At 36.3% G+C, this 16109-nt stretch overlaps 2 protein-coding genes across 5 annotated transcripts in view; one reads left to right on the top strand and one right to left on the bottom strand.

Annotated features, from left to right (window-relative positions):
* LOC111344035 (IQ domain-containing protein H) overlaps positions 1–10524 on the bottom strand; it is a 22639-nt gene extending 12115 nt beyond the window's left edge. The window contains exons 1-14 of one of the 2 annotated variants that reach the window (XM_088755964.1): positions 10334–10524; positions 8608–8724; positions 8129–8238; positions 7831–7881; positions 7575–7656; positions 7050–7175; positions 6491–6568; positions 4990–5064; positions 4295–4348; positions 3698–3761; positions 3043–3071; positions 2262–2363; positions 1599–1661; positions 743–832 (exon numbers count right to left, since the gene is read on the bottom strand). In XM_088755964.1, coding sequence (XP_088612090.1) covers positions 743–832; positions 1599–1661; positions 2262–2363; positions 3043–3071; positions 3698–3761; positions 4295–4348; positions 4990–5064; positions 6491–6568; positions 7050–7175; positions 7575–7656; positions 7831–7881; positions 8129–8238; positions 8608–8724; positions 10334–10393 — 1101 coding nt within the window. In that variant the 5' untranslated portion in view covers positions 10394–10524. The remainder of the gene's footprint in view (positions 1–742; positions 833–1598; positions 1662–2261; positions 2364–3042; positions 3072–3697; positions 3762–4294; positions 4349–4989; positions 5065–6490; positions 6569–7049; positions 7176–7574; positions 7657–7830; positions 7882–8128; positions 8239–8607; positions 8725–10333) is intronic. The other variant, XM_088755963.1, reaches the window with a different exon arrangement.
* LOC148732718 (alpha- and gamma-adaptin-binding protein p34-like) overlaps positions 1–16109 on the top strand; it is a 19832-nt gene that overhangs the window by 3661 nt on the left and 62 nt on the right. Inside the window, exons 1-9 of one of the 3 annotated variants that reach the window (XM_088755975.1) lie at positions 10575–10682; positions 10816–11015; positions 11887–11989; positions 12259–12354; positions 12684–12764; positions 13663–13773; positions 14383–14490; positions 14575–14624; positions 14885–16109. The exon at positions 14885–16109 is cut by the window's right edge and continues 62 nt beyond it. In XM_088755975.1, the coding sequence (XP_088612101.1) occupies positions 10610–10682; positions 10816–11015; positions 11887–11989; positions 12259–12354; positions 12684–12764; positions 13663–13773; positions 14383–14490; positions 14575–14624; positions 14885–14983 (921 nt within the window). In that variant the 5' untranslated portion in view covers positions 10575–10609 and the 3' untranslated portion in view covers positions 14984–16109. Of the gene's footprint in view, positions 1–2323; positions 2411–10574; positions 10683–10793; positions 11016–11886; positions 11990–12258; positions 12355–12683; positions 12765–13662; positions 13774–14382; positions 14491–14574; positions 14625–14884 lie in introns of those variants that run through there. The other 2 variants (XM_088755976.1, XM_088755977.1) reach the window with 2 other exon arrangements.

Raw genomic sequence — 16109 nt, 5'->3', positions numbered from 1 at the left:
ATCAACGAAATAGAAAAACTCGCGTCAAATTCAGGGTACTCTAAATATGTACTCAAATCAGTAAAATCCAACGGGAGAAATGAAATATTCTGCACAAAAAATAATGGTAACCTGTCCATTTAATTATAAAAACACGTTGCTGGCAAAGCTAGGTATTTTTAAGCCTGGATTTCATGGTTCGGAACATTACAGCCGGCAAAGGTTTATTCCCTTTTCCAGGCAGCATCAAGTTTCCAGGCACTTAAAAAGTTTGGAGAAAATTCAAAAAGCTACGCGCGATTGGGAATTTCCTGGAGAGGACGTGGCGTCCAGATTTGTTTTCCAACTTGGTACTGGGCTTTGTAAATAATTATTCTACGGGGTCACAGTGCCAGTTTTTGCCATGCATGGTCATTGCGGGAGAAATGTTTGAAACATGAGTTGATGGATAACATCACCAGCAGGCTCAGACCAGATTAGGGACCGCTATGCGAGAGCTAGTCAGGTATGAAACTGAGCGCAATGTTTTGTTGAAAACTTAGGCTGAGTACTGCACAGGTAGCCTGCCTCACAGGTAGCCTGCCTCACAGGTAGCCCATACAATGGACTGTACAGCGGATCTGAATGACACGTTAGCAGAATCACAGACTAAGTCCACTAAAGAAGCAGTCGACTGATAAATGACCTCTACCATAAAAACAAACAAGCAAACAAACAAACAAACAAAAAACAAAAACAAGCGATTGTAGAAGCTCCTTCACACCTGTGAAGTAACTCTCGTCTTGCCATTCTGAATCACAAACTTGTGAACATTTTTCAGTTCATTTGCTGGTGTAGATACAGGAACAGAGATCTGACAGACAATAAAGAGAACATGTAATGTAGAACATACATTATCTTTAAAAATCACTGGGCATACTTGAATAGCCTTAATATACAAAATACACATGTAGATAACACAAATTAATCAATAATCTTAGTCCCCATTGGGACATGTGGTAACAACACGAAAAAAAAAACCCATCTATAACATAATATACACAGTTGTAGTTACAATTCTCATTTTCAAGCAAACAATGACATGCACATATCAATAAGATTTTCACTACTTTGCAACATGTTATATAAAGTAATTGAAAAATGACAAAAAGAGCTACCTGCAAGCTAAGCCTTAGATGGCCTGTTCTAAGTATTTAGTTAGTAAATGAAGCATGATATAAAGAGGTTCTAAAGAAGCAGAAAGTGAAAAAACATGCTAAGTTCGAATCTGGTTGGCTTCCCCGTTTTTGGTTTACTGTTGCACCTTTTACTGTTTAACTCTATTTTACTAACTAAATGCCAAGAACAGGCTAACGTTAAGATACTTTATTATCTCTATCCATCCTGTCAGTGTAAAGCCTGTTTTACATTTGTACATACAGGATGGTTTCTTGATGAGGCTGAGCCTCCTGGCCTGTCCCTAGTCATTTTATTTGGTGCCCAAACATTGGGCATAGGAGAAAGAAACCATCCTTTCTGACCCCTTCTCAACCTTATTAACTGCACATCCACCAATTCCCAGATTCCCTGTTAACATTAAGAATCACAACGATTTCATGTTTATTCTATCATTTTCTTACCATGTGAGGTCCCTCTATGGCTTTTAATGGAAGAGGTTTCATTTTGGCATTTTGAGTCCAGCCCTATATATATTATATAATAAAAGACATTGATTCATTCCTCTTTAATTTGAATCAAGCCTGGTTTTCAACAGCCCTTATTTGTAACTTAATTACTTGTTTGAAGCCCAAACTTTCTGATTTCAACACACCCGTCTAATTACAAACATTTTTTAATCAGACAGTTAGGCAGCCGATGAAAATTAGGTGCCTTTAGCCATCAATTACCTGGCCAATGCTAGCCAATGCTAGCCAATCAAAATGAAGAAAACTTCTCGAGTGAGCAGGGTTAGAGGTCCATATTAAAAACAAACATGTATCAGTGAGAGGCATTGTAATGACCCCTTACATTACATGAGTTTCTCCTATTTGGTTATTGACACAAATAACTGGTATTTTAGACCTCCTGTTGTACAACTCAAGGGTAATTGTGCTTGTAATTTCAAACCAGCCTTGCACTGTGCACTCAGCCAATATGAAATCACATGCATGATTACTCCCTGATTGTTAGTCCACTCAGTTTTATTACCATTACAAATGAGTTTTCCATGGAGTCAGTAACAACCTTTCATCTGCAATTATTACACATGATCGATGGTTGTTGGTACATGTACATGTACATACCATGGCAGGAGCAGGTTGTTGTGGTTCTGTTGGAGATTTAATTCTCCCTTTCTTTTCACCAGTGGAGGCCTGTTGAGCTGTTTGCACTACTGCCGGATCCATCTGTCAAGCAAAAAAGCAAGTCTAAAGTTACCCACCTCCTGTTCAAGGTAGAAAGGTTAGCAACTGTCATTAAAAGATTATCATCAAGATTAAATTTAAAATCAAATAAATATATAATATTAAATATGCATTATTGGATAATATTGTAGTTGTCAACCAATAGTTTTGTCTCCTGGTAATGTTATTACAGTTTTGGATGGGAGGGAGGAGGGGGTGGGTAAAACATACAGGGGACTAATATTATCCTGGCTGCTCACAGCAACCTATTCCCCTGCCTCTGATACATATACCTTGATGATCAAAGATTGATGGTTAACAGATGTTTGCATCTCTCTCATCCACTTCCCACACCCACTAAGTTTCTTCCTCACATCTTTCTACTCCCCTCTCCCTCAAACCCCTCCCACCCCTGTTACCCCAGGCGCCCTCAACTAGAGAGCAAATTATAATCTACCAGCCTCAACCAGTACCTGATAATTAATATATACTTAGTTACTTAGTTCATCACAATTTTCTGATGAAATCTCTTGTTCAATGATTTCTGAAAGAAGGTGATTGCCAAATTCTTCAGGCACTCTCTACTGAAGCTTTAAAACTCCCCAATAAGAAAAACAACATACATAAATTTGTTTCATTTGTCATCTACTCATTATCTAACATTTATAGTTTGTACTCATACCTTAACAACTGTGAGGTTGTAGCCCCCAACTGCAAGGATAAAAGACAATCATTTTGAAAAGCAACATTTACAATGAGGTACATGTAATAAAATTCAAGGTACACTGTATAATGAGAACAGTATTAACCAGTTCCCTTTCAAATAATTTATGATAAATGGCATCATCATAATTATGCTGATCAGTAAAATATTTTACCAAGTATGTTACATGACTTGTCTAGTATAAAACATATACATTGTTTATTGTAGTATTAAAAACGTACCAGACCTCTGGGTCAAGACTAGAGTCAGAAAGTTGTGAGCCATACATCATTAATTTACATGTACATTACAAGTTTAGAGAAAAAGTGTGTGCATTGTGTGATTCAAAGAAATATCCATACCCTCTGTGAGTCAAGGTGCTAGAAATCCCAAAGGAAGAGGGGGAAGGCTTACTGTACAAACCACAATATCCAGAGAATAAAATTAATCACAAAGGAGGGGACAGGGGGGCACTGAAACCAATTAAAACCAGAGATGAGAGGGGTTACTGGTCGGAGTGAATTACCATATACTTCTGGAAAAAGAATCAAAAATAAATATTTCTTACAGTTAAAACTATCAGAGAGTGGACCAGTTATTCTTCCTTGAGAGAATCTGATTGAGATTTACATACCTCCAACAAAATCCTTTGGAGGAGGCACAGTATTCCTTGAGAATTGTTGCCGGGCTTTATGGAGCTGTATTCAGTTAAAAAAAAAATAGTAACTTTGTGTGCTGTGGTAATCAACATAGTTATCAGCCAATCAGTGCCAAATACCACAAAGGACTTCAAGAAAAACTCTGACATTAATGTCTTTAAGATGTACAGTAGATAATAACTAAAATGTGCAGCACTTTGCTGTTAACTTCAATTCAAAAAGCCCTCTGGTCAGTAACTGTTTGTACGTAAATAGGAGAGAACATGGAAAACAAATATAACATATCGCTCGATGTATTAGTGAAGGCACTTTTATCAGAAACATATATTGAACCCTTTGACTCCTAGGAGTGTCACTGGAATCTAATTTCTCTTTACATTACTATCCCTGAATCAAACATTTAGATCACAAGATTTACAATAAAGGGAATAACCAACAAATAAAAAAAGCTCTTGATCGTTAAACAAATTCTCCTTGTCAGAACTATAGTAAATGTATGGAGAACAGTATGGAGAATATGCATACTGGTGTTCTGGTGTAACTCAACAGATCAAAGAATCAGTAAAACTCACAGGAGCCTGATGATGTTTAACAGGTGATGGCTGGAGAGTGAGTTCTGCTGCAGGCTGTCCAGGGAAACAATTTGCCAGAGTTAGCCACTCAAAAGATTTAAAACATGTTTTAAAAAAATCACTGTAATCAGTTTAGCCTACATAACATACAGTGTATGACTATAACATGTAATGCAATTACTCAGAGTAGTTTATCAATAAGCAATTGAATTGTAGCTTGATGTTACAAGTCAGAGTTACTGTCATACTTACAGGGATTACAGATTACAAATGAATTTTAAAATCTTTGTTGTACAGTTACACATGTACATAAAACAGTTACTGTATATATTTATTGATTACTTTGCTTATAGTTTCTAGTAAATGTGGACAAATTACAAATAATGAATGGCCCAAGAATTCCTGCTGTATCATAACTGCATTGTTTAAGGGTTCCATGATGAGTATAATGTACTCACTAGGTTTCCCCTATCATATTTGTTAAGCCTTCAATCATCATTTATATTCATGAACATTCTGCCACCCAAAGAAAATTCTATTAAGTCCAAATTTCTCGACTGATACACGGTAGTCCATGTAATTAAGATTTCAATGCAGAAAGTGCAGATAGACACAGTGAACAATTTAGGACAAAATATGAATTAGTATTTACATTATGGATTGTACAAATCCAACACGTATCTGAACATACTTACTGGTATCAGCCCACGCTCTATTAGGCTCAGAATTCCCTTTTGTGCATCTTCTTCTGTAATTGGAGGAGGAGTAAGCTAAACCAAAAGCACAACAAATCATATAATTAAATTGGTATATTTAAATTTATTAAAAACTAGATCATTGGATAATGCAATTCAAGACTAATTTTATTGGCTTAGCCATTATGGTATATGAGCCAATATACCATAATCTAATATCTGTACATTGTAACATCCAGTTTCTTCTTACAAAATAAAGTTGAGAAGATTTGTCTAGTATCTTGGGGTCGTTGTTTTCAATAAAACAATTATTCCACTTGCGCTTGTTGGATATGAGATGATTACAGCCAACTTGGCGCTACGCGCCTCGTTGGCTATCTATCACCTCATATCCAAAGCACGCTCGTGGAATAATTGTTAAATATGTACACCCACAAATGCAAGACAAATTTTAAATGAACAACACTGTAATCCAGTTGCAGGTGAACTGTTATTTTCACAATAAAGCTTCAACAAAGTTCAACTGCATGTCTCCATGCAAGTCTAACACTTACTGGGTGCTACCGGTACTATAATCAACAAAGCTATACACCAAATGTAAATATGGCATCCAATTTGAATTGCCATTGTTCTCGACTGACTATAGCCTCTCACACATGTAATAATCCTTTTGTGTTTCCACGTGAAGACGAGGCTAGTCAGTCCAGAACAACGGCAATTCAAATTGGACGCCATATTTGCATTCGGTGTATAAAGCAATAATTATGTTGGGAGTGAGGCAGATTTGCTTAAGGTTCTTTAGTTTACAATAAGGAGTACAATTAACACAACAAATGAAAAGTTTAGCTCAGCACAATTTTTTTAGCTGCATGCATGTACAAAAAGTGGAATCATGCAAGCAACTAAATTCTAATCTTTCAGTTAGCATGATAAAGTAACAAATTATAATATTATAATTAAATAAAAAAATTAAGAGCCACAAAAAGAAGACATTTGAGAGAATTAAAGTCCATTGTACATGTAGAACAGGGATATAAGTGTAGCAATCAGTTCAAACAAGATGCTGTGGTACTCCCAGTTACTAGACTAAAATTTTAGTGTTTTAATGTGCAAGAAAACTTCAGTTTTTCAATTTTGGTGTTTACTGCAGTTTGTGGATTTTTCAGTTTTCAGGATTTGCACGGTTTTCAGTTTTTGTCAAAAATACTATCCGATGTGGTTATGCACCTCCAATTGATGATCTTGAATAGGCATGAATCTCTGTATGCATCCCTTGTCACCACTGCATCCATTTGATTAGTGTTGCTTAGTTTTGACTGTAGTTTTGCATGTGGTTATTGGTTTTAATGAATTTTTTGTGGTTTTGTACTTTTGTGGTTTTGGATTAATATTTTCTACTGTTTTACGGTTTCTAAAAGAGCCCAAATATGTCCCCATTACTACTGTGTCCAAAGCATGTTGTACTTCCAGACAGATAATATTGCAGAGATATTTGACTTACAGAGGGGTCCAATCTATTAGCTCTTGGTAGAGTGCTGATTGGTTCAACAGTTGAGCCTGTGACAACTGTGCCAAGAACCTGGAATGTGTCCAAAAAAAAATCATTCTTACAATTAAAGTAGTCAGACTGGTAAAATATATTTATCAGATACTACTCCTCCTCCATATACAGAAAGGGTTTCAATAAAATCCATATACATACAGTCTACCTGACCATTAATTAAATTAGGACCCTCAGCATGTATGTTAAGATTTAAATACTAAACTGAAAGATACAGTCTGATCTATTGAAGGAGTGGGGCATAGATGATTGTCACTATATATTAACATTTGTTTTGCTTTTTCATTGCAAAACAAATCAATTCCATGTTGCCGTGGGTTTGTTCATAGATCACAGAAGAAGACATCAAAATGTGGTAACAATGTCAATGACACTAAGTTAGTTGATGCCCTGTGTGTCAAATATGGAATATGTAATGGAAAATACCACAAAGAAAATTAGCAGTTATCAATTGATAAGAACAAAAAGCTTGAACTGCCTACCACTTCAATTAACAAACCTGCGCTGGTTGTTCATGTTTGTCCACAATGTATGGAAGAGCAATACCATATCTTTCACTTAAGATGTTTCTTGCTTCTGGATGAGCTGGATTACTGAGGATTTTTAAATTTCTAAGATCTCTAGCCTGAAAAACAAATTATTAAAATTATCACAAATATTGATGATGCATCACAGTATGAATTTGAATAATTCAGGATTGTCTGATAATTTTCAAGCACTTGCAGCTTAAATAAATGTACTGGGAATTACTTGACTATTTTGTTTCCATGTTACATTTCAAAATCAGAGAAAATTCTCTGCAGAACGGTGCATGGTGATTTTCCAACAAAATTGGTCTTTCACATCATTATACTAAGTAAATGTACCTGTATGTAACTATGTAAGATAGATTTCTGTGTTACTAAGATTTGACACTACTCCAAATTCCTAAAAATGTAACAATGCTCAATACAGTTAAAAGTTACAGGCTGGGTTCATTAATTTTCAACAGACAAGCCATCAAAAGGTGGGTTTGTGTATGTACCTGTTTCCCAGGAGCAGGGGCATTGGGTCCTGGTTTGTTCCCTTCTTTTGCAATTGCTATTGGCTCTAAGAGACTCCTGAAACTGGAATTACAAAGAGATGAAATTTTATACCATTATCCTATAAATCAATGTACGTGTACTAGATACAGTTTATAATGCTAGGCAAACATCATTGTCTAACAAAAACATTATTAGATGGAAAGGGTGCTAATGTATTGACTTGACATAGTTTGATCAGATTACAATCAGACTAACCTTGTTTTATGTGGTGAAGAGTTTCTCTTAAATGCTACCATACGTTGATTCCTTTATTGAAAAAGATAATTGAATAATAAATAAAATAATATAGAATGGGATGAAGAATCAATAGATTCTGTTATCCACTGCCTCCTAAATTTTTAGGATAATAAAGTGGATAACGTTAAGCTTTCTCAAAACATAAAAACAATTTTGTATTCAATCTTACAAGTACTGAGCAATATTGTTCAATACTCATAATACATGTTCATCTAAAGAGAGCATTAACTGTTACTATAACTGTCAAAAGACATACCCTACAGCCTCTTGTTGCTTGCTTTTTGTTGAACCAGTCACTGGTCCTTCAAGTGATGGTAAAGTTAACACTTGGTTATTGGTGGAGTGGATGATCTGCTCAGCTTTATCCTGGTGCATCAAAAAATAGTAATTTTAACATCCTTTTATATTTAACTGGATAATGCAAAATGATTGCAGAAAAAAGTAAATTATCCAAAGACTCCACATAAGTGTAGAGTAGCCTTTGTGACTATCCCTGCATAACATGCATTTGATGTGTGTGGGATTCCCACCCACTGCACATGCAAAATAAGCAATTGCCACACATCAGTACACACACCTGCATGTACAAAATCATGCACACAATGTTCAAGTAAATCAGGCAACCAGAGCTCATCAAATGCATTTACTGAGACTAAAGTGCATGTAATATTAAAACAAAAAGATTAAAAAGCTAAAATATAGAGAAACAACAACTACAGCAGCCATCAAACTTACCTTGACACTTTGTTCAGTTCTTTCAATAGCGCTCTCAAGTGTTCTGAGGTCAATAATTTCAGTAGAGACTCCTTGCGAAATAATTTGCTCTTTAAGGTGTCGCAGATCATCTTGCACCTAAGAAGCAATGTTTAGAGAAAATCAGAAGTTGAGACATACACAACCCTTGTTATGTTACCAACGGTAAAAAGCTCTATTGACCCTAGTAGTGCACATGCATATTCTCTATAATTGTTCTTCAGACATTTCATAAAGTGCTGACAAAGAGAATTTGTTTAACAATCAAGAACTTCTTAGAATTAGATGGGATTGTTTCCTATATTTTCATGATCTTAATGTGTGATTCAGGTGTGTTATTATAGGGAGAAATAAGATGCTACAGTAATTCAATCCTAAGTCAACCTCCAATTAGAAAGAGAACAAAGGTTACCTCACTTGAACAACGTTAACCCGGCCCTCATTTAAACACCACAGATACACTGCTTGAATTGATGTTTTGATCAGTATAATTTTGAAATAAATTGAGTAAATATTGGTATCTTTACCCTTGTATATCATTATTCACATTTGACCAATAGGTCCATCCTGGTGAAGTTCTTCTTCATTAGATACAATGAATATATGAAGTTCATATATGAAAAAAAAAAATATATATGAACTTCGTATATTCATTGTATCTGATTTATCACTTTCACGGGTTTATTACGAATCAACTTAACGGCCTGCTCCCAGTTGGCTTGTTAGCTCAATTGGTAGAGCGCTGCACTAGTATTGCAGAGGTCAGTGGTTCGAGTCCCGTACAGGCCTGATATTTTTCAGGTCTGATTTTTGCTATTGCATAAATAGCGCTATCTACTGCGAGGATCGTGCATCATACATTTCTTCTTCATTGCTATAATGCCCCATGTTACCCAAATATGGTAAGGGGTTACCAGTAAAAAATGAGCAATCAGACTGAGTACAAATGGGCACTCAGATTTTTCCTACCAATAACTGAAGTCAAGATCCTACATACAAGGAATTTTTTAGGAGAGAAATTGAACTTAACAACATTCTTAGCCATTTGTTTCTCTACTATCAATACTATTAAGTGCTGTACAACAAATAAATTTACACGTAAAGCTACATATACATGTATGTAGTCCGTTCACTATCAAACAGTGTAACACATCTACATTACCATGGACAAGCTTTAAGCAAAAATACCACTACAACATTCGCAGTGAGAAAACCAGTAAAGTAAAAAGTTTGTTTGTCTGTTTGTCGATTCCCCTGAGTCCAAAATTTCCATTTCAGCTGTTTTTTTATTAACGCACGTAATGGTAAATAATGGATTTCTTAAGCTTAGTAATTGGTAAGTATGAATGTCTAAAATTTAGTTAAGCCATGCAATTCAGCTGCTGATTTATGCTCTCCTGAAACCTAAGGTTGATCTCTTGGTTCGAAACGAGGAAAAAAGACTTAACGTCTGAAAACGTACAAAGGTAAATACTAGCTAATATTTAAGCTGTGTCTAAACTTATTTGCAACTGTACCCGGATAATATCATCCGCAGAAACAAGTAAATTCTAAGATTCTCGTAAAGTTCAAGATCCTGATCAATTCATAAGTTCAGTCAAAAGGAGGACAGGGAAGACAGAGCGTTAAAAAGTTAAAAGTCATAGACTTCCATTCTACTACTGTACAAACTTCTTCGCAGGCAGAAGCACAAACTTAAACTCCTTACCTTCACAAGAATTTCTCCGATATCAGTCGGTCCCGGCTGAATATCTGTCAAAGAAAACATGTTAAGTGTGACGATTTATACTTAGCAGACCAGTTGATAGCTTTTAGTGCTCATGAAGTTCAAAAAACCGCCATTTCAGGGAAGATTGACTTTTGGCGTCTCCTTCTCCAAGCAACCATGTTGTAAATATCTCAAATGAACACGCAGTGCTCAAAAGATTGAGCCAGCGGCACATACACCTGTTTAATTCGTTGTTATGTAAATCGAAAGTCCAACATGGCGGATGACATTGGCCAAGTCCTAGTAGTCAGCTGTAGTTCGTTTCTTTCCCCTGAAGACATTATTCGTGGTGAGAAACTTTCGATATGAAAAATTCTTTCGTTGCAGGGAAGTAGCTAGAAATGTGTTCATTACTTATACGTTGTCTCTCGATCGTTTTAATTAATCCTCGACTTTATAGAATCCCATTCCTCCTTCGACAGAAATGTGTAAGACAGAAGTTTCATCTCCAAAAGAGCTATCAAATGGCATTTTGAGTGCATACCAATGGAAAATAGAGAATAAGTATTATACAGCAGATGTACAACTCTGTGCATGTTCTGTGAGCTCTATCCCTCCTCAATGTGAGTTTGCTGCCAACATGAACTTCCAGAGTGTCATTATTGCGTTTGATCTTAAAGAGGTAAGTCATTAGTAGTGCATATGATGATATCTGCGTTTTAATCTTTATTGTATAGTAGAACTACAGCTCAGGATGTAAATAATTATTTTTCCAGTAGTAGTGGCTTTGAAATTTAGCTTGTTTAAGACAATATTGGCCCCTTAACTCCAATAAGTGTGACCAAGACAGAATTTCTCACTACGATATCAATACAATATCAAGCAAAAAGAATGATGGAAATAGAGAAAAATAGCAATTGGGGATATTATTATTTGATCCAAGAAATTTATAGCAGACACTAGGGAGAATTGCCAACAAGATTCTAGGAGGGAAAGGGTCAATGGTTTTACTAGCTAGTCATATTTGAACTCCAGTGTTGCCTCTTGAACAACAGTTTAACAAGAAATTTAAGAAGGAGGCTCCATTTATATGTGACAATCAGACATAGCAAATCTATGGACATGTTGGCTTTGCATGCTCATTAATTTTCATGGAAAAGATAATAATTATGTTTTTGTAGCATAAATGTACACATGGACACAATGCACCTCTCTTAAATAGTGACAGTACTAATAGATAAAGGCTGATAGTTTCGAAAGAAACTATTTGGGGCTGCATCGGTGGGAGTAACGAAATAATTTGGATATATCAACAAAGTTGAAGTGGTAAATTGGCTACCGTAACGATTACAAAAACTGACGTTTCGAGCGTTAGCCCTTTGCTCCGACGACGGCCAATTTACCGCTTCAACTTTGTTGATATATCCAAATTATATAATACAAATAGGTTTGTTTGTAAGAGTTTTGTGTTTGATTGACACCCTAATCATACTATTTATGTAGTATGGAATACAAATAAAGATATGTAAGTGCATATCATTTTTATTTTTCAGAAATCAAGTTTTAACAATATGAAATCATGGCTGCCATATATTAAGAAACAGGACCTCTCTGTGTTACTACTACTTAACTCTGGTAAAGGAGACAGCAGTGAAGGTACACAATTATCACTTTAGTAGTATCACCAACTATATTTTCTTCTTTTATTTTCTTACCAGAGTGAAATAGATAGAAATGAATCACTTGAAATGTGTTTTCAAGGCTGAAAACCTCTGTCAATGAACATAGTAAATTCTTCTGTACTATGTAGATCAAGTTCACATGGAGAACAACTCATTACAGAATGTAAAAGTAAAAATTTGCTACCTTTGCAATCAGAGTTACTCTTATTACTCTGATCCTTTTCTGTGTGTTTGAATTTTTAGAAATCTCTAAATCAGAGGTAGTTAAGTGGTGTTTGGATAATTCATTTGAATACATTGAAATGATTTCTGAAGAAGAAGAAAGTGAAGATGAAGAAGGTAAGGTGAAAGTATCCTTTCTGAGCCAGACATGTTATCATCCCTTTACATAACAGTGAGAAGGCTGTGGTGCAAAATCTGTTTGGTTGAGAACTAGTTAGAAAGGAAATCTATGCTAGCTTGACTTTTCCTGACATTTGGATCTGTGTTCATACTCAAATAGTGACCAAAATGAACATGGAATTTTATTCACATAATTCCTTTCCATATAATTAGAACTTCTTTGGACAAGAAAGACATATATGTACAATGTTACAAATAGTCTGAAAATACTTGTGTAATATGAACTTCATACTAAAGAAATTAACAATTGTACTGATTGACTGTAGATGACTTTCGAGAGAAGATTGGGATTGATAGAGTGGTTGAGGCTCTTCAATGTGCAGAGTGGCCAAACATGAAAATGCGAGGTTGAGTGCTGTAACATATTTAGAATATGCAATAGTGTTAATTATTTAAGAAATAATTGACATAGTCAGGGGTTCCATTAAGGGCGGGGCACTGGGCAAATTGACTGGTTGTGAGGATGGATTTGCCCACCTGGTTTGACCATCTAGTGTAGAGTTTAGCCTAGAGTTTTAGTAGAGTTTAGAAGAGTTTTTTTTGTAAAGTTTTTCCAGCTGGAAACGTCAGTGAAACCCCTTCATAGTCTTTATGGTTTCACAGCAAGCATCTAGGGAAAAGGGGAATTTTTCAAGATCAGAGAAGTCTATATACTTATATCTCTTTTAAAATATGACATCTATGTCAGAAAGAAGAAATATACTTAGTTTTTGCAACAAGAAAGCTACACCTCTACTTGACAATGACATCCGACAATGTCCGTCAAAACATCATAGGTTTCTTTCACTAATTTTTGTTTTGAAAATATAAATACTGCTGAATCATCAATTAAGATCAAGAGAATAAAAGAAATGATCGCCAACCAAAGAAGCTTTGACTTTTAAACAAATTCTCCTTGTCAGTACCAAAAGAAAAGTATAGAGAAAAGTATATATGTAGAATATATATACTTCTAAGACTCTGATGTAAGGTTGTAAAGAATTAAATGACTCCTACACCAATCTGTTTCGCATGTTCAAGTTGCAAAAGCACAAAAATATAAGAAAGTTCATCTTCAGCTCCAAAATTGCATTAAAAAGAAATGAGAAGTCAACTTTTCTTTATTTGAGTGGTAATGATCAATGTGTAGTGCGCAACACATGGTTTACCTTCGGGGGCAATTATCTCAGAAGAAACTCTCCTGCTGGCTCATCAAGCCAAAGGCAAAGCTTTAACTGTCTTTTTGCTTTTCTCAATTATCTGTAGAGAATTCACGGGGTCATAAAAGTTCTGAAGAGAACCAACAGGCAGATGTTGTCCTCAACAACGACGAAAAACTAAACAGCGACCAAGCTGCGGCAGCCGAGCGGCCACCAGGTTTGTTAAAAGAGGGTTTGCTTGTACACTTAATGATCCGAGTGGATTCAATTGGAAGCACCTGGTGTCAACACAATCAAGCCACGAAAAGTGGCAATCTGAATGCCTGGCGAAGCCACAGAAAACTTCATTGAAAAAAATTAACTTTTGATCTGTATTTTCCTTAAAAAATTTTTGAATGGCAGGATGTGTTTTCTTCCTCTAACTGTGCAAGACTTCGTTTCAGAAGAGCATATTTTGTTTACCAAACAAGTGCGTAGCTGATGTGCTGTTGTTGATCCCTTTTTCACACTTCGTAGTATTTGGTGATTCAAGTCATTGTTGATTTGTATAGGACGGCTCGTAATAGGACAGAGACTAAAAACGCACGTGCTGTGCTGTAAAGAAAAGAAAAGGCTCCTTAAACCTCAAAATTTCGGACCGCACAAAGCTCGTCGTTACCAATAATGATAGTAGAAATACGAAGGGTCTAAAAAGGTCACTAAAGAAGATATCCTTATCACCAAAACTTTCTTAAGAGATTGTCTCAAAACTGGTGCCGAATGATAGGGTTGGTTTAATTCCTTGCGCCAATGAAGTATTCTAAGCGAAGAATTTATTTTCCCCCAGTCTTCCCTCTGCCAACTGATGATCTCGAATTGCTCAGCTGCCTCGCCAGTGATGGAAACGACAATGAATCATTTGAGGAATTATTTCAAAAACTAGCGGTCATGAAGGGTAGGTAAATTTGAAAATTTTTAATTATAGCGTTGCAAAACTACTAGACTTGAAAATCACCTTTCTTTTGAATCTCCTTAACAGAGCGCGCATCGTCTCTTCCAGCTACCGAACGAAAGGATTACGCGGAGAAGGTAAGGTGCAACTAATGCAACCTGCGTGGCGTCTCAACGATGTGTCAATTTGTTTTTTCTCGTAAATATATACTACTCGTTGTCTCCAGGGGAAGGTCTTGATTGTTAAATTCTCCTTTTCTCCAACTTAGAAAATGTATTACGAACAGTATGGAGAATATGCATACTGATTTTAAGGTTGCACTCTACAAAGCCCGTAATGCTGAATCATCAATATCGAAATTTAGCGATTCATATTCTTATATGTTGTGTGGCTTCAGGTGGCCATTGCTTTTTGGCGCGCCTTGGGCGGAAGTGAAGAAGAAATTGCTGGGTTAGGCGAGAACGACGGCGACAACAGCGAAGACGGAGAGAAGTAGATGTCTAGAAGGCTGCTCCGGCGAAAACTGGCAAATATAAACTACATTTCTCGGTGGAACATGATAAAGTAGCCCATGTTTTTTATTGATCGATGCATTGGTGCTTAGTGCAAATCTCAGATATCATTATCGTCATCGGTGACGGATATCCTCTAAGTTTTCACGCCTTTTTGTCTGTGACTTCACTGTTTTTTAATGTCCAAACAAGACGATGTTTGGACTGCTTGAGTAACCTCAATAACTTGGTGCATAACAACAAAGATTCCTAAATTAGAAAGTGGGCAATAACTACAATGTAACTCCCCTCCAAGAATAAGATAAAGCAACGGAAAAAATACGAATACTGAATCCTTAACAAGCGAAAACTCTTCAGTACAAGGAACAGGAAATGTATGGACTGAGAAGAGCGCCTCACAACGAACCCCTTTTGCCGGTCACTTGGCTGATCACCTCGTCATAGTAGCAGTTCACTGTTAAACATCTTGGTATATGCTTTACCTAAGGGAGCCGGGGTAGGTACAGAACACAGTTGCGGTGGACGTCTACTCGTATAGTGTACTAGTGACTCCTGGTTTGAAAGACAGAATTCGCTACCTTCAGAATATGATGTTTTTCATTTTATGGCCGTTGTATATATATATCTTATTAACCAAGCGCGAGGGCCGTATTGGGAGAATATCGGCCCGTGGTCTTGACAGTACGGACCGAGCGCAGCGAGGTCCCTACAAAAAAGACCGATGGCCGATATTCTTCCAGTACGGTCCCGAGCAAGCTTGGTTAATAAGAGATTTATTATACGACTGAAGTTCAAAGGGACACAAGTGCGGTATCATTTGGGACCATTCGGGACAGTGCCCGGTCCAATACTGAGAGAATATTGACCGACAATAGAGCATTTTGATTGGTTGATTTTAGTTATTGGCCCTCTGACTTCCCGAGTCGTGTAATAAATAGAGGTATAAGTAAGAGTGAACGTATGAACCTTTCCCTTAGTACGGGACCAGAAAAGGTAGCCTCTTTAGGAAGGTGGTCTTTTATTTTGAGAGGTAGAACTATTAAAACTCCGAACGGCTTGTTTTTTAACGGTCTCATAAATTATTTGGTAAGCAGAAGCATACCTGTAACA

Source organism: Stylophora pistillata, chromosome 4 (assembly GCF_964205215.1).
Source record: "Stylophora pistillata chromosome 4, jaStyPist1.2, whole genome shotgun sequence".
Taxonomy (NCBI): domain Eukaryota; kingdom Metazoa; phylum Cnidaria; class Anthozoa; order Scleractinia; family Pocilloporidae; genus Stylophora; species Stylophora pistillata.
The sequence above is the reverse complement of the archived record's forward strand: the minus strand, read 5'-3'. Positions and strand labels throughout refer to the sequence as shown.